Here is a 22,908-nt window from a genome sequence, read left to right as displayed (position 1 = left end):
ACCCCAGGCTCTCTTCAAGTTCTCTCCATAGGTGAAGGCGGCAACAAGTTCAGGTGATTCCCAAATCGAAACATGAGCTGAGTTTGGGATATACTTCCTCAGCATCAATAGATGGAATCCATCATGGACTCCTGCCAATGAGGGGCAGTGCCAATCTGTGCGCCTTCGGGTAATGATTCTCGGACTCGACCTTCTAATCTTACTGAATTGCATCACCTTTGGGTTTGTAATTGCCAGAGAAATTCCTTACCGCCTTCAACGAACTCCAGGTCCTTCCATCCCGTAGTGGCATAGTTCTTCATTGTCAAGTCCACAACAAGCTAAAGTGGCTCATGAGTCAAGATAAGTGTTGGGCTGGGAGTGTACTCTCTTGACACCGATATACTGAATACATCATAATTACCTGCCAATGATGGTGATGGTACCAACCCATACACTATGGCTCCAATCCTGCTATTTCTCCTCCCAAATACCATCTATCGACTTTAGTGTTGCATCGGCAGGTTGGGCTTCTTTGACCTTCTTCATCAGTGATGATTGTACCACTAAAGTTTTAGGTGACCTAGTGGTACCTTCCATCGGTAGTTCAAAGTTCACTCTTTAATAATATCTATCTTTACACAGGTGGCCTAAAATAATTCTGAGTTTGATTGACCTAAAAATCTAGCACATCCAAGGTCTTTGGGAGAATTGAACTTCGAACATATACCTCAAGAAATCAAAAGATTCAACTAATCGTCTTTATCTCTTCTAGCAGTTATAGTCCTATGGCTAGGTTACAAGGTATAGATCCGTACTATTTTTGTTTACAAAGCTTTTGCTCTGAAGTCTTTCATTTCTGATTCTCCAATACATAACTCAACTTTAGAATGAATTTGAATATTGATGGAATCCCTGATGTTCGCTCTCAATAAGAGAGGGAACATTCGGTGACCCATTACTCCACTCATAACTATTATTGAGTAAAGTTTGTCAAATCCTTCAGTTTAAGTCTCACATTCTATTGGCTACACCGGTTACACTAACACTCGATACAACGCTGCTCAACCACTAGACCTCCTAAAAACAACACTCACTCCCCAAAGATGCATGGGTCCATAGGTCCACCCAAGAGTACTTGGGACCAAAAACGCAAAAACCCTAGGTGGTTCCCAAAGAAACCAGGGATCACACACACAGAGACCAAAAGAAGAGGAAAATAAGATTCCCCCCCCCTAAAGTGTTAGACTACGAGAAAGTCCTTTGGTGAGTCTCTCACTGATAGTTAGACTAAGTACAATGAGATAAGTACTAATGACGGTGAACATAAATTGAGTGTTAAACCCCAAGATCGACAATACAAGTATAGGTCAAAGGTTGGTACTTATGATACCTAATATAGTAAGATTTGCACTAATGCCATGCTAGTAACGTAAGGGGAAACGATACATGCCATGCATTAATGAATTATGAAAGGTACCTGTCGTTGCTCTCGATGGTGTCTCTGTCCACTCTAGAATCATGGGGAGAAGTTACCTTGGGATCTACTGTCTTGCTGTGGCTTCTCGGGATATAAGACATTCAGGTACGACATGTACTTGGCTTTAAGATAGGGGCAAGTCATAATCTTATGTCCCCGCTTGCTGCAATCGTAGCAAATAATATTCGGATCACAAGCCTGAGGGGTACTTGTGGATCGTGACGGCCGGTTATGTGGAGTTGTATTTTGTCTCCCCGATTGCATTGGAGTCGAATCAGGATAGGCCCCTTTAAAATTCTTGTTGGGTCCCACAGGTTCTTGTGAACTCATAAGTCTTTTCCCAAACCCTTGTGCTTGAGGTGGTAGTACTGGTTGATTTTGATGTACCTCGCTTGCAGATGAGATAACAAGTATGGAGAAATTCTCTGGCTCGGCTCACGCCTATTGTGCTAATTAGATCCTTGCATTTACGCTTGCCATGAATTCTTGTTGTTGCTCTCTCATGGTCGCTCGCATATCATCCGTGTACTTGTTTTGCTGCTGTTGAAAGCTTCTCATCATATCACTCACCATGGTGGTGACATTACAAGCGGTAAGGGGAGGTTGAGCAACAGGTATGGTAGGGTTAGGGGTCCGGATTGCCTCCCTTGGTGGGGATGGAGGGTCTCTACCGGTTTGGTTCTTAGTGTGAACCATTCTTGTTTTCTGGGATGGAATCATTTGAATATAAGTACATGTACTTGGATCCTGCATGACAGAGGTATAGGTATGCACCATTATCCATACAATAACAAATATCACAAGGAAAAATAGTCCCAATAATTAAAATCAGCAACTTCAATTCAAAGGAGAAAAGATATAAAGTTAGGAAGGAAGATAATTTTAGAAGGTCAGAATCCAGCCAATATCAAATATCCATGGGTATAGCAATGCTGAGGAGACTGACAAGGAAGAGGGTGAAGTGATTCGTAGTAGCTACGGTTTGAATACTAACTTGGTTGTAAACCAAGAGTAGGTAGGGAAAAAGGATAAATCAAGGTGTCCGATCTGGGGACAAGAAGAAGAATATGATACAGGCACATAGGATATCCCTACTCTAATTACTAATGATGTTGGAACTTATCCCAAAGCACCACTACCACCAATTACCCATGCTTGGCACCTTGAGAACATTGCACAAGTCATAGGATTGAGGTCCAACAAGGTGAATTGGAAACTTGCCAGAATGAAAGGGGAGATCGATGCAATAGATAGACGGATCACTAGCATCAAAGATGTTATAAAGACTTTGGCAACACCACCATCTCCAGTTGGGCAGTGGTGATTGGCAAATGCCAAGGTTTTAGTTTAGGTTTCTTAGTAGTTTGATTTCTTTTGTTCATGTACTTGGTTTGTTTCCTCTGTAGTTGGAATGTATTGGTTTTATGAAAAGAGTATTGTTTTTCTCCTCTACTATGTTATCTTATTTTGTTTATTATGATTGTTTTCGGCTTCCACGCCTCATCTAGTCTTCTACCTAAGTGTTTGTGAGAAAATTAGTTGTCTTATAAGCTTTTAATTTAGATCTAGTTTTGTAGAGTAAATCGGATGTTCTGCTAGACTGTGATTCAAAGTGTAGAGCATCACGCTCTGATACCATATTGTCACACCCCAACCCCCACCCTAAGGTTTTTGGTATGACTAGGATGCTTACCAACATCCCAAACCACTACCAGGATCTCGATACAGTGGTTTGAATCACAATCACCTTAATATAATTCTCACAATACTATCATAGTGCGAAAGCAAAAGGAATAATACATTTCAAATTTAAAATCAAGAGTGCAGAAGCGTTGTATCAACGAATAAAAGGGTCTAAAAGTCTAAGTGGTAGATATTAGTGTATATTACATTTTATCCCAAAAGGTTTAGCACAACTAGAATTATCAGTTATATTACATGATTACACGATGCAAATGACAAACTAAAAGGAACAAAAGATGAAATTGTGCCCCAACAACATAGTCCTTAAATGTACACCAACAAATCAAGTCCTAGGTCACCGGCTCCGATCGGTTCACATCAAAAGGAAGAGCACCATCAAACAACACCTGCATATAACTAAAAAGGGTTGCACAATGAGGGTAAGCTCCACTGAGCCCAGCAAGGGGATGGGGATGCACATACACACAATTCACATATAGTCCATGACGCATACCTTGGCACCGTTACCTGATACAAGCAATGGAACACAATCCACAATTGTACTCATAACACAAAATCAAATTATAGAATGCAAGTATGTAACATGCTTAAATAATGATGCAATTCAATATAGAAAGGTATAATCATAGATATATCTTCAAACCAAAGAAGTCACTTAAACCCACTCACCGATTGCTTGTTTATAGAATTTGTATCCGCGAATCGATTCCCGTTTAAGTCACCCTCCCATACGTGTAAGGATGCCTGGGGAAGTGTGTAAGAGCATTATAAAAGGTAGGGAAGGTTCCCATACAGAAGTCCCATAGGTTATATAAGCTACAAGTTTTTAGGGCAGCATCAGATGCAAGTACAGATGCAGATAGGGTCTTGCATCCGACCCTATTATTCTAGCAGGAAACATCAGACGTAAACAAGGATTCAAGGAAAATCTTGAATCCGAACATGCCACCGATCCTTCATGTCAGTGCAGGACACATCGGATCCAAGTGCGGTTTCAAGCCCAGCCTTGGATCCGACCGTGCATCCGATCTAGGCCAAACAAGAATTTTGAAGGGTATCTTCTACCCAACAGAATTTCTAAGCTCCAAGGGTTAGGGAGGGGGTGTCACGCCCCATCCCAAGCTTAGGAATAAGCACAGTCAAGAGAGTGATTAGGATGACACACGTCACCCGAATTTCTACTAGGATCAATGACAAGTGTCCCAAGCCATAGTCAACAACCAAAGACCCACACAAATAATTACATTTGCATAAGAGGAAGGAAAATTCCATTCAATTTCAGAGTTAATATGAGTAGAAGCAATATATATATATATATATAGAAGTTACAATATGTTCAGCTGGCTAGGTGATACAGTAATAGTTTAACATTGACTTCCAACTGACCATGACATAACTACTCAAAAGAATAGTAAGTTATTGCAGAAAATGTTTAAAATGGGCACAAAGCCCCAAAGAATCAAAAGTGGGGACAATCCCCAACAACATCAGTGCCCGTAGGTACAATCATCACAGGGGTAACCGTCGCCGTGTTCATCTGATACAAACTCAGGTTCCTCTGCACCAATACTGTCATAATCTACCAGCTGAGCTTCTAGACCAGCCAAATAGCCACCATCTGCATCAAAATCTAAATAAATGTGTACAAAGGGGGTTAGCTCCACTAAGCCAGTGAGGGGAAAGGGGAATGCACAAACACACAATCACACATAGTCCATGATGCATGTAATATTAAATAGATTTTCCACCTAACAAGCAATCGAAGACATGGTATATGCTACTATGATAACTCGAGAGACACTGAGGGTCACTTAACTTATCGCCCCAGTGAAACTTCAATTATCACGAGGGAGCCTACGCCGGTAGAAGTCATCAGACCACCCAGTAGCAAACCCCGATAGTCATCACTATCCCTGACCTGGCCTCTCCCACCTCCACAGGCAACAGGTGCTCAAACTATCCAACACATAAACCCCTATTGGCAAGGGTCATAGCATAAGGGAATAAGAGTCCTAACCACAGATATACTACATGCAAGTCCTATCGTCTCGAGAGGTATTCCGGGTGCATCAACGACCCATTCCATCTAGTACCTGGGTACCAGCATGGCATGGCGCATACAGACCAGGATGGTAAGTAATGAATATCATTCCTTGTCCTTTATATGGATACAGCCACCATAGCCAAGCTTCCCCTATCATTTTAGGGCGCCCCTTCTTAGCTACTGCAAATGCTTGCATAAATTATAAATCGGGTGCCATGGACATCTATTTTGGGAATAAGAAGCTTAGGCTTAACATCTTCAATGCATCCTTAGGTTCCATTCGAGAGGAAGAGTGTTTTGCATTGGATTTATTAGATGAAGTTGTGGTTGATCACATTTATCACATGCTTATTGATGACCCTTTGCAGCACTATGTAATGTTTGGAGATGAGTCTGAGGCATATACTGAAGAGGTGAACACCTTGCTAGATGCCCCACCTTCTTTAGGACGGCCACCTTGGACAGTTAGGATTGAGCCTCTCCCCCCTTTGGCTGCATCTCTCCAACCTTCTTCTCTAATATCCTCTCCAAAGTTGGAGCTTAAACCTCTCCCTTCCACCCTTAAGTATACATTTTTAGGGAAAGGAAAGACCCTGTCTGTTATTATCTCATCCGATCTTTCGTCCAGGCAAAAGGCTCAACTGTTGGAAGTTCTTTCAGAGTACAAGGCTGCCATTGGTTGGTCCTTAGCTTATCTTAAGGGTATTGACCCTTCAGTTTGTATGCACAGGATCTATTGTGAGGAGGGAGCAAAACCCTTTAGGGACCCATAGCGTCATCTAAACCCTAATATGAGGGAAGTAGTGAAGAACAAAGTAGTAAAGTGGCTTGATGCGGCATCATATACCCTATCTCGGATAGTCAATGGGTCAATCCCACTCAGGTTATCCCTAAGAAGTCCAGCATCACAGTTGTTCCCAACGACCAAGGTAATCTTGTCCTCAGTCGTACCACTATGGGTTGGCGTGTTTGTATTGATTATCGAAAGCTGAACAAGGTCACCCGTAAAGACCACTTTCCTCTGTCCTTCATTGATCAGATTTTAGAGAAATTGGCTGGGCAGAGCTACTTTTGTTTTCTCGATGGTTATTCAGGATACAATCAAGTCCCTATCTATCCCAGTGACCAAGAGAAAACAACCTTCACTTGCCCCTTTGGTACATTTGCATTCAGACGCATGCCCTTCGGGTTGTGCAATGCTTCGACCACCTTTCAAAGGTGCATGATGGCCATCTTTTCTGACATGGTTGGCCAATCTTTAGAGGTTTTCATGGATGACTTCTCTATCTTTGGGTCATCTTTCAATGAGTGTCTCCACCGGTTATCCAGGTTCTTAAACGGTGTGTGGAGACCAACCTCTCTTAGTTGGGAGAAGAGCCATTTCATGGTTCAAAAGGGTATTGTCTTTGGCCACATTGTTTCTGCACGAGGCATTGAGGTCGATCCGGATAAGGTTGATTTGATTGCTAAGTTACCCCCTCCCACTTCCATTCGGTAGGTCCGTTCTTTTTTGGACCATGCCGGCTTCTATAGGCGTTTCATCAAAAACTTAGCTTAATTTCTAGGCCCTTGTGTAGTTTGCTTGCAAAGGATGCCCCTTTTATCTTTGATGATAAACGCCTTCTTGCTTTCCACACCCTTTGTGATTTATTGGCTAAAGCACCCATTATGAGGTCACCTGATTGGTCTCTCCCCTCTGAGATCATGTGTGATGCGTTCAACTATGCTGTTGGTGTTGTTTTAGGCCAAAGGGTTGATGGGAAGCCTGTTGTGATTTACTATGCTAGTAGGACCCTCTCTGATGCTCATATGAATTACACCACTACTGAGAAGGAGTTACTAGCAGTAGTTTTTGCCCTTGATAAATTTAGATCATATCTTTTGGGCTCGAAGGTGATTGCCTATTCGGATCACGTAGCTCTTCACCATCTCTTATCCAAGCGTGATGTTAAGCCGAGGCTCATCCGATGGATTCTCCTTCTTTAAGAGTTTGACCTGGAAATTCGAGATAAGAAAGGGTCAGAAAATGTTGTAATAGACCATTTATCTCGTATTCCCCTTGATCTTTCCACTTAATAGTTGGTTCGGGAAACCTTTCCCGATGAGCAATTATTTGTTGTATCTTCTAAACCGGCTCCTTGGTATGCTCACATTGTGAACTACTTTGCTAGTGGGAAGATTCCTTCTGATTGGGATAAATCAGTTAAGGATCGCTTCTTCTCATCGCTAAAGTACTACTATTGGGAGGATCCTGAGTTGTTTCAATACTGTTCGGATCAGGTCATTAGACGTTGTGTCCCTGAGAGTGAGTTCCATAGGGTATATTGTATTTTTGTCATACTCTCGCTTGTGGGGGACACTTTAGTGGTAACAAGACTGCAGCCAAGGTGCTGTAGAGTGGCTTCTATTGGCCTACTTTATTTCGGGATGCGCATGTTTTCTATAAAACGTGTGTTAGATGCCAATAGGTTGGTAATCTTTCCTGATGAGACATGATGCCCCTCAATCCTATTATAGTCATTGAGATTTTTTATGTTTGGGGGATTGATTTCATGGGCCCATTTCCTGCTTCTTTTGGTCATGAGTACATCCTAGTGGCAATTGACTATGTTTCTAAATGAGTCGAGGCTAAAGCAACCAAGACCAATGACCATAAGGTTGTTATGTCTTTTGTTCTGAGTCACATTATTAGCCGCTTTGGTTTCCCTAGAGCTATCATCAGTGACGGTGGCTATCATTTCAAACACTGGAGAGTTGGAGCCTTATTGAAAAAGTACTCCATCACTCATAAGGTCGCTACCCCCTATCTTCCACAGACATCTGGTCAAGTGGAGGTTTCTAACCGTGAGATCTAGCAAATCTTGGAGAAGACAGTTAGACCTGACCGTAAGGATTGGTCCACTCGTCTAGATAACGCTTTATGGGCTTACTGGATAGCTTATAAGACTCCTATTGGTATGTCTCCATATCGATTAGTTTTCGGTAAAGCCTGTCATCTCCCAGTTGAGTTGGAGCATCGGGCATTTTGGGCTATCAAAACATTTAATTTTGACATGTCTGAAGCTGGCTCCACTCGTCATCTCCAGTTATCTGAATTGGATGAATTGCGCAATGATGCTTATGACAACTCGTGCCTCTATAAGGACCAGACTAAAGCTTTTCATGATAAACTTATAATCCGAAAGTCCTTTGAGCCCAACCAGCGAGTGTGGTTGTTCAATTCCAAGTTGCACTTATTCCCTGGAAAGCTTAGATCTCGGTGGGATGGCCCGTTTGTGGTAGTTGATGTTTCCCCTCATGCTGTTGTGGAGGTTCGTAACCCTCAGACTGGGCATACCTTTAAGGTCAATGGCCAACGACTGAAGCCGTATGTGGATGGCCTTGCTGATGGCCAACTTATTGAGTCGTTGGAGTTGTATGATGTGATCCTTGACTCTCCATGAGTCATTCTGAGTCTGGCTGAAGACTCTAAACTTAGCGCTTTGTGGGAGGCAACCTACCATTTTTCTTTAGACCTTTGTTTTCTTATGGTCGTTTGTGTTTTTTTTAGGTAGCTGTTACAGTTTGTTGGATGCACTGCTCTGTCGTATCTTAATGATTTCTGCTATCTGGTATATTCCCTCCCTATCCTTGTTCTTTATTTTCTGCATGCATTGAGGCCACTGTATAATTGAAGTGTTGGGGGAGGGGGTGAGCTCGATTGGCAGATTTTGATTTTGGTTCTTGGTAATATTTACATGTCTTTCTGTTACTTTGATGCGAAGCATGGGAGAGAGAGACTTAGGAACCCTAATCTGAAGTAATGAAAACCCTATTGAGAGGACGGTAGCTAATGTTTATCTTTAGGTGGGATTTGACTCAAACAATAAAAGCCCCATCTTATCTGAATGGACGGACCGCCTGTCTATCTTGTTATTCCTTGAGCTTTTGGTTAGGAGCTGAGACCAAGTTTTGGCATGACATTAAAAAAAAAAAAAATTAAAGAAAGAAAGGAAGAAGATAATAAAAGTAAAGATTGAATTCCTTGGAGCTAGACAGGGCACTCCGCCTCAGGAAGCGAGGTGACTTGATCGACATTCCTTGGGATAAAACTTCTGAAAAAGAACTCTAGCATCACTATCCTTGTGGATATATGTAAGAAGCAAAGCTACCAAGTAACTCGGGTGTCTTGTGTAGTGACCCTGCATGGCATTTGAAGAACAGTAGTGGAGTAACAAATGGAGTTCAGTGTGATTAAAGGAAAAAAAGAGAGAGAGAAGAGAAAGAAAGAAATGTCATTGCCTTGGTACAATTGTATGGTAAAAAATGCTCCGAAACCTAAGTCCTTGGCTCCCTTGACATCATGAGTGGTCTTACCTTAAGTGAGGTGGTGTTTGGAAGATATGAGGAGATTCCCTAATTAAGATGTGTACCTTTTGCTAGAATCAATATTGGGTAATAAGAGCTCAAGTGTCGGGGTACCTTTGTCTTCTTGATCTTGAGTAGAGTATCTTGGTTTCGGATTTGGTGTGTGCTTCTTACCCTTTGTCAAAGTTTAAACTTGTGATATTTTTTTTTGGAATCATGAATTTTGTGTGTATATTACCCGCAAACACTCACGAGACAAAACTCGTCCACCAGGGGTAACCTGGGGTTTAAAGGCTTGTTGCACATGCTAAGTGCAATCGTGATTCCTACGAAAGTGAGTTAGGGTTTTTGTTTTCTTTATTCTCTTTATGCTCGAGGACTAGCAAAATCTAAGTGTGGGGGTATTTGATGAGCACATTTATGTGTGAAATTATCCCATTTAATTCTGTATTTTTATCTTCTTAGAATGGAGCTATTTGGGTATTTTTCCGTATTTTCAGGGTACAAGGTATTTTTGACATATTGGAAGAATTGGAGAAAAAAATGCATTTTCAGAGCCTAAATTGAGAAAACCAATTTGAAGGAGTTCAATGCTACACAATGAAGACCTCTTGTATTTTCGAGTTCAGGGGGTGGCCCCACCTATCTCCACCGAATTTGGTCTTAGGGGGTCATGCGCATAAAAGATGCTGAATGGAAGGATTTGGTGCAATCTAGGCACCAGTTTACCCATGGATCGACTCACATGTGATCAAGGGTGAGATGGGAAGAAGTTTCACTGAAGAACCAAGGGCATAATCATAATTTTAAAAAATTGGAAAAATTTCAGAAGATATCCGATATTGGGCGCATATCGTCCGAAACATTAATTGTAGCAACTTTAATTCTTGAATTAGGTTCATTCGAGGCTAGGATGGAGAGTTATTTTCACAAAGAGGATTTTGATTAAATTTAGAATTTAGGTTAAATTCTCTCTCATCGCACTATAGTTCCTAACTTTCCTATTTCTCTCAATTCTCTTTTCTTTCTCCTATTTCTTCTCTTCCCTAAAATCTCTCTTCTCTCACTTGCTGCCCACATCTCTCCTAAATCTCTCGCATCTCCCCACAGCTCTATCTCCTAATCTCTCCTAAAATCCTCCACGATCTCATCTCCCTCACGATTCCCAATCCCTCTCTCCCATCTCTTGTTATATCTCTTCACTTCCTCACGGTTCCCAATCTTTGTTTTTCCACTTTCATCTCTTCCATCTCGAACTAGCTCTCCAACATTCACAATCGAGCACATTATCACTCACCATCATTCCATCTTTCGTCTCATCGTCTCCTCTTCTCTTTTCTTCTTCTTCTTCTTCTTCTAAGGATTTTCCTGGACAGCATTCTGCAAGAAGACCAGCCTCACCATTGAAGCCGCTCCAGCTCTCTACCTGCGTATCACGTTCATGGAAAATCACCATTGCTGCCCCTTGTCTCTTAATGCCATGAGCGGCTAAGTATTCTCTATCTTTAGGTGTAGATGAACCAATGGTAGTTGTTATTTAAAATTCTAGTTTGCATTCTTAATTGCTTGATATTGAGACCCCATCCCTATTTAGATGATTTTAATTGATGTATTTATTTGAGGAATTTTTTTCTGCGATTCAATATTTTTTCATTCAAGCAATAGTATTTTGTTCTTATGTGATTGTACCAATAATGGATCATAGCTGAACAAACTAAACGTACCAAACCCTGTAGCAAAGGACGATAGTATTCGTCAAGATCGTCCATACTTAGGAAGAATCCTACATTCTGTGGTGTTATTAGGCCTGTGGTTATAATAAACTGAAGCATGCAACCGAATTGAATAACAATCCATTGGGGATTCGAACCCTAAAGATAGTCTTCTCCCATATTTGCATATCATTGTTAGCTTAGATTCGTTTCTTTCGTTCGTAGTTTAAAATCAGATTTATTGTACTTTAATTTTCATCATTTTCATCTAATCATCTTAGTAATTTAGCCTTCCAGTTCCCCGTAGATCGACCCCTTGCTACTTGCTAGATTAATTTAGGGTTTATTTTTTATCACTTAACGACACGATCATCCATTCTCAGGTATTAAGAGGCAGTGGCGAACGGATTCTCGTACATACTCCACTTTTACGGGTCCGTGCATAAATCCGTTCAGGCCAGTTTCCCAAAAGTCAAGTATTTATACTGAACGGATTCTCGAATGGAGGCCTGATACTGGGGTTTGTTTGAAAATCTGTTCGAACCAGAACATAGATTCCTTAAGTTCATCCGATTCCAACCTAAGCCTCTATGTGTAACATGATTTAAAGGCTTGGAGAGGATCATCACCAGGCTTATTAAGGTCTTAATGGCCAACCTAAGATTTCCATTTCTAGGTTAATTGTTATAAATCTACTTAGGGAGTCTAAATAGGGTAAGTAGTTATCCATGGATGAGTATTAACTCACATTTGAGTAAAGGTAGGAGTCCATTAACAAACCTTGGGTTCCAAATGGAACCCAAGGCTATAACCGGCCCATGGAGGGGTCTTTAGTTGTTAATAGGAGGAGACTTGAAGCCAATTAATGGTTCTCCAAGTGGCAATCCCTCTCCCCCACCTTCTTTCTCTCCTTCTCTTTCTTTTCTTCTTTCTTTCCCAAGCTCCCACGATTTTGGTTGGTAGGGTAGTAAATGAGCCAATGAATGGCTAAGTAATGTTATTTATAGTAAGTTGTCCCTAAAGTCCTGTTTGGTTTGGGTCTTAAGTCCATAAACCCATTTTAAATTATAAGTTAAGCCTTGTGGGCTCACTTATATAGCCCAACAAGGCAAGGGAAGGATAGGGGTGGGGTTCACCATGTCCAGAGACATAGCCTCGATGTCCAAGACACGGGTACGTGGGGCCCACATAGAAAAACATACAATAAAACATCAAACAGTACGAACGGATTCTCGAACAGACTCATCAAGAGTGGATCCGTTCGTGGTTCCATTCCTACTAAGAAGCTTAAATAGAAACAATAAAGTCGTCGGGCCTTGGCCTGCATCTCAAGGTCATAAAGGGGAAGATACACTAGTATAAATGAAGGTTCGTAACTTACCCCTCGGCCGTCATGGTATGTCCTCTGTGATCCCGAAGAGCTTCCTCACTTCAATACTAACCTCAACGAGAGACAAGGAGTCGATGTGGCACGACACGGGGTGTGCCTTCCGGTATGCCTCGCTCTTAGGACTTGTACTAGGAGGATAGTCGGTGAAGTTATCATCAACGAATTTCCCTCACTCTCGGTTGAGGAACCTCTCCTCAACGGGCAAACCCATGTCAAAGTCAATAATCTTGTAACTGGGCTTGACAACCATCACGAACAGCTCACCGGCATATATGGCAGCACCATCTACACGTCACGAGGATAATGATAAATAATTAGGATCTCGGGTGCGGGTATAAAACCATCACTCGTTCTTAACATACATTTATATTCCATTTCATTCATAGCAATCATTCATATAAATTCCAAAATAGAATTTCAGCCTAGAATCATCTAGCATAATTATATCTCATCATCTTCGCATTACTCCACAAAACATAACATGCATAGTAATCACATCACATCATTATACATAGCCTAAGCACATGCCTAATGAGAAACATTCCATAAAATAATTCAAATGTTCAATCTACTCACAATCATCGAAGTGTATGCAATCATGGGTTTCGTATAGTATACGCCCTCCGTCGTAGATGTACATTACCTTAACATATCAATACACAAGCATACAATAGGAGAGAGAGGGTCTGGGTACCAAATCCGGAGTCAAAACTCCAAGTCAGCATCAAAATAGCCTGAGTGGATGATGCCTAGTGTGGATCATTTTGCATCGTTCGCAGGCTAACGGACTATGCAGGCAATGAGTTTCAATCTTTAGAGCGGACGATGCATCGTCTGCTTGCTGTATCGTCCGCTCAGGCCAAACTTGCTAAGTTTTGGCTTGAGCTCGATCCATTCCTTGGCCAATGGCCATGGGGCCTGCAGGGGTCTTTGGGGGAGTGTCCTTAGCCTCCACGGAAGCTACTAATCATGGGGATTCAATCCAATTAGTCTTCCCAATGAGGGATTTGATTCCTAACACCAAGAATCACACAAATGGGGTTCAAAATGGGGTTTCATGTCATCTAAACCATAAGGCTGGGGAATAGGTCTTCCTAAGGTACCAATTGATGCCTCTAGCATCCAATTAGAAGGTTAGACCATTAAGAATGAAAAGCCCTTTAGTTTGAATATGAATTGGACAACTATTACATGAAGTCTATATGGATTTGCATAGAAATCAAGTAGAAATGATGGCTTACAATGGGATTCAGCCTAGAGCAGCAAGAGAGTGAGTTCCTAAGTTGGGTTTGAGCTCTAATAACCTCTTCCACGAGCTCCAAGTCCAATGGTGAGTGTATGGCTGGCTGGGGGAATGATGTGAGCTCAAAGGTAGCTCAAATGGAGGATGGAATCCTCCCTTTCTTCTCCTTCTTCTTTCCCTCTCTTTCTTAGCTCTCCATGTTTTCTCTCTTCTCTAGGGTTGGAAAATGAGAGAAAATGAGGAAGAGGTTGGGTTTGGCTTAGCTTAGCTAAGAGGACTAAGGTGTGTTTGTTTGGGGAGTGGTTTGAGGTCAAAATAGGACTTTAGATACTTGGGATCCCAAATGGGGTGTAGGATACTTATCTTAGGGTTTAGATAGCTCCATTAGGTCATAAGTTGGTTGGGTTAACCCAGGGTGGAGCCCTAGGCTCGAGCCATGATGATCCAAGGTAAAACCATACAGTTCTGGGAATTTTTACATTGAGCGGACGATGTGTTTTGTCTGCTGGCTTCTCTTGCATGATCCGCAGAAAGTAATTTTGGGCATGTTTAACTCCAATTTGAGTGGGGACCTTCTCGAGGGGTATCACATGTATAATCCATCAAGGTGTTGTTAGATTAGTATTGGTTGGGGTATGGGTGTAACACTAGACGCATTCCCGGGCATGGTGAACCCCACCTCAATCTTTCCCTTGCATTGATGGGCCATGTAAGTGGGTCCACAAGGCTTCACTTAAACAAAAAAAAAGAAAAAAGAGGAATTTTATGAACTGTGGACCTAGCCAAACAGGCACTAAGTGGGTCACTTGCTATAACAACGATTATAGGGAAAGGGCGATACACCTCAAAGAAGTTTTATTTATAATATGATAGAGAACATTCTAGAATAGGTACAAGGACACAATTACCCCTAGGACAAATTTACCCTTGAACCCATATTACAACAATTATCTTTTCAAACGTCACAAAAACAATTATCCTGTCATGTAGACCGATGATATTTCCATTCGGACTGTTGAATAGAGTATGTAATCAAGATTAGCCACTTGTCAAATTCTGTCTAATTCAACTAAATACCTCATTTTATTGTCACACATGCCATGCATATCCATGCATGTGTACCCATGCTCTAGACATTACTTTGCACTCTTTGAACTACATGGATGATTACCTTTCAATCAGCTCTATTCAAGGTCATACTTGATAAAAGGCTAAGCTATGCAATCAATTTAGATTAAAAATTTGACAAAATGTATGGCTTAGAACATCACTTTCCATTATTACATGCATAACTACCCATAAAATAGTTTTGTGTACCCTAGGATGGTGGCAGTGATGGAAAACTGTCCTAAAAGTGATAAAACAGAACGAAACAAAAGAAAACCAACTCACGTTAAGACAAGCAATATTCAAAACATACTGTGACTAATGACATACCCTCAATCAACGATCCAAATAAGAGCTTCAACATATCAGGTCCGGTTTAAATTATGCTGTAGCCACACACATTTCATGGGCATCTTACTGTGAATAATTTGTGACTTCGGCTTAATTGGTATTCCCATGTCGTGTGTCAAAGGTTTAAATTTTTCTCTAAACATTTGACCTGTATAATTTGAATGAGGATACATAGTGATATGAAAGAGACCACCCACTAAATTTGACATGTGACAATCATCATCACAGGAAATCACAACTTAGTTTTCCACAATTACTACACGATTATTCTGAGCCAACCAGGTACTCCAATAATCCAATGGTATACTACAACATAAGAGAACAAGATAGATTTGAAATTTTGCGCAAGTTCCAGGCTATGCTTGAAGGAGGTTATATACTATAGTAACTACTTTACAATTCTAAACTAGCCCACGATCTTGAAGAAAAGCTTGATCTCTGTCTTGAGGTAGCCCCAAGGCCCTGCTTCAAGAAGACTGCACATCCCAAAGGTAGCTTTTTCCAGAGGGGGGAGGGGGGGAGGGGGGGGGGGGGGGGGAGGAGAAACCAACCAACCCAGGTTCCCCAACATGTGGGGAAGTTAGATCATCACAGCTTATGCTGTAGTAACTTCCATGTTGCCTGATGGGGTAATCAGAGCATGAAAAGGCATGGCATCCGTCAGGTAGATACTCCCAAGTTTTTGGCATTATCAAAAATTGCCAATTGGGGTCCTTCAGGATCTCAATAGCAAATAAGAACTGGAATTATACTTTGGTGAACAGGCAGGTGATGATCTTTGGTGATTTGGTGGTACAAGATTATTGATCCCATGTAACAATTTACATTGCCTTTTACGATGGTTTTCTTTCTATATCTCCCTTCAAAACCCCATGATTAGCAGGTCTTGATGGAGGCCTTCCAACTGATTCTAGTAACCTACTGAACACTAGTTTCACAGGGATGCAGGTAACTGTAGTAAGTCCAGTTTCTACTGGTTTGATCAGCCCCTCCATGTCCCTCTTATTTGAAAGCTTTGAATTGCCAGCCTTGCCAGTCAATTCCTGGTCAATAGAAATTGAAGATAGTGTCCTTGTTTTCTGGCTAGAAACACTAACTTTCTTCAAGAGCTTCTTTGGGAACTTCTTTTCAGTTATAGGAGGCCGACGAATTAGAGACAAGCTCTTTTTCATCAGCCTTGCCTTATGACTAAAATTTGCTGGATATGGCTTCTTGTACAGAGGCTTACTTTCAAGATCTGCATAAGGGTGAAGTTCAGCACTTTCATCATCCTCCGGTGCAGACAAAAGTTGCGGACGAGGGACACGGTGCATGGCCGTCCTTCTGGCAGTTCTCCAGACAGGTGGAAGTCCTGTACTTCCATCATTGTAACTGGGTTCCACATCAAACCCCCCATATGTAACAAGAAGTTTATCGGTGGCACCATCTTCTAATACTTCGATTTGGATCGGATGTCCAATTATTGCTTTCCCATTCAATCGACTCATTAGAGAAACCAAAGGGACATGCTCTCCTTGATAGCTTGCTTGGACCTTCAAGTCCACATCTACCAATGTCGATTCCATCCTATTGCCAAGACGATGAGTACCATATACTGGATCAAAGTACTCACCTTGGTTTTCCCAGTATTCTCTTAGTGTTGATTGAGATAATCCATCTGCTCCCCAGACTGGGTCTTCCTCAGAATCGGCAACGTCAGTGATGATTCTGTTGTGGTCTTTGGAAGCAGATTTTAGTATAGGGTATCTTCCATTGCCAAGTCCAGATACTTGGGTATGCATTGAATCCTTCTCAGTCAAATCACCCTCATCATAGACATACTTCAGATCCTCACATGCGGGGTAAGAACCTAGTCCAGATGCCTTTTGGTTTAAGTTGTTTCCCTCTCCTTCAAGATATGTTTCATGAATGGATCCATTGGAGAATTTTCCTTCTCTTGCCTCCATGGGTCTCTTGGTTAAATTCCGGATGTTCCTTTTCCCTTTCTGTTTCCATTTTGATACCCCTACATCAGCAGCAACAGCTGCAGTCTGGTCATGAGGGTGAGGGTGAGACACATATCTAGTAAGGGGTGACTCTTCAAGCTCCTCACTACTCATGCTTTCTGATTGACCTTGAACTTGATAACCATTGCCACTCATGTATTTGCCAGAACTTGGTTCTGCTACTGGCTGCATTTCAGTAGTAGCACCTGAACAACAGAAGTAACATAAATTGACAAATCGAAAAAAAAAAAAAAATATATATATATATATATATATATTGCTAAGGCTTACTCATAAAAATGACCGAGGAATGACTTTAATGGCCCTATAAATTATAAAACAACCCCAACACTAAGGGAAGGTACAACTGTACAAGAAATGGCAGGAATACCAAACCATTAACAGTCAACTTAGAAGTTCTTTTCTTTTTCCCTTTGACCATTTTAGGGACTGTCCATGCATTTGATCATTTATTTTTCATTCTTTTTTTCTTGTTCTATCTTATTGCCATCCAAGTTAACAACTCATCTTTCAAAGCTTTTTAAGCAACCAAGTTAAGGGCTGTAAGTGAATTTTAATCATTCCCTCCCTACACCCTCCCCACTTTACAGTTTGGTTTTTGCTTTCTGTCTATAAAGGTTGAGCTAAATTCAACTAAATTTATGCCAAACCCAGCTTAATTAGGAAAAAAAAAGGTGGGGAAAAAAGAGAGAAAAACAAGGGATTCAAAAAGGAGGTATTACAAGGACACATTAGGGACTCCAGTAGACAATGCTTGGACATACGTGTCAAAGCAGGAAACCTGTGGATAGCTTCCATACCAGTAAAACAGCATTGAATGTATGTATGTACTTCTAAAATGACAAGGACTCCACATTGGACACCACTATACAATATAAATGCACAACAAACCAAACTACAGCCATGAAAACCAACCAGTTGTCTTTCCGATTTATTTTTTCCGGGGAAAGATTCAAAGCATAAATGAATCCCATTTCACATGAAAAAAGAAATAATCTTGCTTATTTTGAGCAAATTTTAACAAGGCCAATGGAAATGTATAATCACTAACTAGACAAAAGCAACCCCACGCCTCCCCTCCCCCCGTCCCCCCCAAAAAAAAATATTAAATGTATGGTCAAACATATAGTCAAGCATTGTAAATATCAATACAAACGTCTAGTAGAAATATATTGCATAAATGTTATGTAAATAAAAACAATAATGTAATATATTCTGAGTAAAGATAGAAAATTTGTTAAAAAAAAAATCCAATTATCAGCAGAGAAAGAAAACCAACATTCAGAATCAGGGCAACTAGTAAAAGAGAGAGTGTGCATACTATTAATATGAAAAGGAAATTTAGTAAATAAATATATCAAGAGTGAATAACCTGATAATAGAGTTGTCTCTTCATCCATGTCAGGGTCTAGGGAATCCCTCTCAGAAGAGTCAGATTCTGCATCTTCCATCATTTCCTCAAAAGTGACTCCTTCCGTCAAAGAACCAGGGAAGAGTTGACAGTTATCCATTCCTAACTGTGTCCGTGATATCTTCATCTGGTCTGGAGGACATTCTGTGTGATCTAAACAATCATTCAAGTCCGCAGGCAAATATACACATTTGCTCCTCTTGGCACGACAAATAACCCCCATCTGTTCTTTTTCACCACGCACAAGGGTAGAAACAGCATTGCCATCAGTCTGGAAAGAGTGTGATAATGGCAATTTTGCACTACTCTGTAATACTTGAACAAGAGGACGGCGTCTATCACGTCTCTTGACAATGGATCCCTCAAGCAGCCCACCCTGTGACCTTTTTCTTTTGATTGCCAAAGAATTCTTACTGCTGTTGACATGATTTTCATTCCCCACACTCCGACCATTTGCATGAAAATCCATATGATCAACTACAGAAAGTCTATGAGAACCCTCTAGAGCAGTGGAGGCAGAAAACTTTGTCTTTGAAGAGGCAATCCTCAGCCCAAAATCCTGCAAGCCTCTCATCCGAGGTTTGGCTTCCGAATTATCATCTTCCCAGCTCATCTGCTTCCCCTGTTTGACTTTTTGCACATGCAAAGGATCTCCCATCTTCTCATCCTGTGATTTTATATTTCCAAATTTGCAATGATCATTCCCCATTTGAGATGTAATCATCTTCCCAGCCATTTTATTGCTCGTAGAATTAAAACCAACATCTAGTTTTTTATGCTGCTTCTCAAGCTCAAGAGCATGAAGAATAGCATCTTCTCGACGTGCATATTTCTCTCTTTTCTTTATTGGAATGCCCTGGGATGATTCAGCCCTTTCAATACAATCATCAAATTCCCCACATCTAAATGCCTTGACACGCTTGGATTTCTCTAAATTGTACCAGTCCCTGACAAGCATATATCAAAGAACGAGTTTGTCAATGAAGAAGTGAAGGGAACCAAAACCCCTCAAACGATCCAAAAAGGGGGTGGGAATAAAAACTTATGTTGCTGGGTAACTTCGTCAATAAAAATATCAAAATGTGATCAATTAAACACGTGATACTTGGTTCCTACAAGTTGAGAATAGGAACCAAGAAAACATAAAGAACTAGAATTTCACTGAACGCTTCTTAGAAAGCATGAATGCAAAAGGAATTAGCAAGGCATCTTCATCAAGGGGATAAGAACTACGTGACATTTTAATAAAATATGGCCTGGTTGATGAAATCCAGAAATAAACACCATTGGGATCTTGCATTTTATCAGTTGTCAGTTGTTTTATTAGTTGAACGAAACTTTAAACTAGTTTGATGATATGCAAGTTAATTCAACTATGTAATACAAATCCAATTTGTCCAACAACTTGACAAAAAATCTCTCTTATATTTAGAATGATTTACCATCAAACGCAAGCACGTGTTGTACCTCTGTGGAAGGAGCAAATAATGCTTGCATTTGAGAGCTATACAGATCCTTGTTCGGGTGGAGGGCTTACATGCAAGCATTAAACTAGAAGCAAATCAGCACAAGTCACATTCATAATTTCAAGCATGGTCTGGTCAAATATCCAAATAATAAAAACATGAAATGAACCTAAAAGTTGGAATCATACATGTTTAATTGGGGATTTAGTTGTCTGAACCAAGGAGTTCAACAGGACATTCATATGAAAACTCAAAAACATGTGAGAGAGGCAAACCTGCATCCTTGCTGCACTGTCAAATAGATAGTTAACATTGTTTAATAGAAAGGAACCATCCCAACTGAGAACAACTATATAACTTCTTAAAATACTAGTTCTCAAGATCCCTAAGTACGACCTAATTGGCAGCTTGTAAGAAAAATCAGAACTCTCCAACAGTAATGTTTGCTTGAATGAGGTTACAGTGGGAAAAAAATTTGGACACCACAATTGTGAACTAAAGATATTTAATAAAAAAAGAAAAAGAAGAGTCCCAATGCACGAGGTACTGGGAAGGGCAAATATACACAGCCTTACCCCTGCTTTGCAGAAGAGGCTGTTTCCAAGATTTGAACCAAAAACCAATAGGTTGCAATAGAGCAACTTACCTGTTGCGCCAAAGCTCACCCATTAAACTAAAAATATTCAAAGTGCATCAAAAACTACTAGATTCACTCCTGGATGAAGCAAGGAGTTTTCGTAAATATATGGGATTCAGGCTTTACTATAGTTGAATTAAGCAGATTTTGCAGGTACAAGTAAACGATCCCTTTCCTTGCAATTCAACTGGAACTCCATGAATATATGGTAAGAGAATTGAGATTCAGTAGGAAAACCTGGAACTTGTACAAAGTCCAAATTATATGTCAATAGGACAGATAACGAGGTGGTGAAATTGATGAGAGAGAGATTCCACAAAGCGATTATTTAGGTATATGGGCTCAATCATAAATAAAGTAGGAGAAATAGAGGATGATGTTACATAGAGAAGCAAAATAGGATGGATAAAGTTGAGAGGTGTGTTTGGAGTGTTGTGTGATAGACGTATCCCTTTAAAACTTAAAAGAAAATTTTATAAAACAGTTATACAACTGGCTATGATGTATTGTGCGGAATATTGGACAGTTAAGAAACATCATATAGATAAACTCAGTGTAGCTGAGATGAGGATGTTGAGATGGATATGGGGCTGAACTAGGAATGATAAACTAAGGAATGAACAAAGGTAGATGTCCCAAATTCCAATATCAGGTAGTGGCTCAAGTAGGTCTTCACATTAATACAAGGGAGCAACTTAAACAATATCAGTTGATGTAATGGTTATATTTCACACATTAAAAATAATTAAATCATGGATTCCACACTCCAAGTGAATGCAAGATTCACCCCCCCCCAACAAAAAAAAAAAAAACCCACCAAGACACATCACAACTATGCCTTGAGGCTCGCTCTGAGATATAGGGTTAAGAACATAGTTGTCATGGCGCTGGAGAAGTGTATATATCGACCAACGATATGAGGAATGTAAGCATATCGGCCGATATGGCCTCCATGGCGTCAACAAGGCGCCGACATGGACGCCATACTACGAAATATGGCCATATCGTCCAATATGCTTGTTCAAGTACTTATTATTTTTTTTAAATTTTTTTTTAATCTTTAAAAAAAATATGCTTTTCCTCATGTGTATTGGAGGTGTAACTTGAACAATACACATTACCAAAAAAAAAAAAAAAAACAAAATTTGACTCAAATCTCTAATACGGTAATATCCTAAATCCCAAATCGAAGTTCTCAACACTCAACAGACTGAACAGAGCATGACGGAAGTCACGGAACGACTTCAACTTCGACTCCAGTGACTCCGTGACTCCAGCCCTACTTCATCTGCTCGAGGCTTCGACTCCAGCAGGCGGCAAGTTCTCCACTTCTCCTAGCTCCAGCGAGTTCTCCTGCAGGTAAGTAAATGTTTTTTTTTTTAATTCGATTGTTCTTTTTCTTCTTATTCTTCTCCTCCCATGCCTCCAGTGAGAGACAAAGAGAGAGAGAGAGAGAGAGAGAGTCGTCTTCTTCACCTCCAACAACTCCTCTTCTCTTTTTTTTTTTTTTTTTTTTAAATATGTAACATAGGCACCACTCTCAGTCTCTCACAGACGACACTCGACACATGCAAAGAGAGACTGAGAGGGGTTTTTTTTTTCTTTTTTTTCTTCTTGCCTTGCAGAGTTGCAGGCTTGCCTATGTTACGTGGGTAGCTGCTCTTTGCTTATCTTTTTTGTATAAAATTAATGGGGTTTCACGGTTTCACCCATCTCTCTCCTAAATTTTTCCTCCTATTTTCTCTCTACTTCCATTGCAGGTCCTTCTTCTTGCAGATTCAGCGAACTCGATCTTCAAGGTGCAGGCCTGTTTCTTCTCCTTCTTCTTGCAGATTCAGCGAACCTGATCTTCAAGGTGCAGGCCTGTTTCTTCTCTCTCTACTCTTATTTTTTCTTTAATATATTATTCTGTTTTCTGTTCTGCTCTACTCTAATTTCGCCCTTACCTTATAACTAATATTTTCTGTTACTCCTCTTTTTTTGACCACTATAATCTGCCCAGAAATCCATCATATTGCTTCTCCCTAATTT

General features: G+C 40.6%; 1 protein-coding gene and 1 long non-coding RNA gene across 2 annotated transcripts in view; one reads left to right on the top strand and one right to left on the bottom strand.

The window, feature by feature from the left end:
- The first annotated feature begins 11,090 nt into the window (after positions 1–11,090).
- On the top strand, positions 11,091–15,853 carry LOC122665094. The gene is made up of 3 exons (XR_006333429.1): positions 11,091–11,102; positions 11,296–11,302; positions 15,743–15,853. It is a non-coding gene; the product is annotated as an uncharacterized LOC122665094 (long non-coding RNA).
- Positions 15,854–16,118: 265 nt separating this feature from the next.
- Positions 16,119–22,908, bottom strand: part of LOC122665093 (uncharacterized protein At1g51745) — a 48,984-nt gene continuing 42,194 nt past the window's right edge. The window contains exons 2-3 of the mRNA XM_043861157.1: positions 18,736–19,721; positions 16,119–17,548 (exon numbers count right to left, since the gene is read on the bottom strand). Coding sequence (XP_043717092.1) covers positions 16,191–17,548; positions 18,736–19,721 — 2,344 coding nt within the window. The 3' untranslated portion in view covers positions 16,119–16,190. The remainder of the gene's footprint in view (positions 17,549–18,735; positions 19,722–22,908) is intronic.

The sequence above is a fragment of the Telopea speciosissima genome, chromosome 6, assembly GCF_018873765.1.
Source record: "Telopea speciosissima isolate NSW1024214 ecotype Mountain lineage chromosome 6, Tspe_v1, whole genome shotgun sequence".
Taxonomy (NCBI): Eukaryota; Viridiplantae; Streptophyta; class Magnoliopsida; order Proteales; family Proteaceae; genus Telopea; species Telopea speciosissima.
This window is presented reverse-complemented; position numbering and strand designations above follow the sequence as displayed.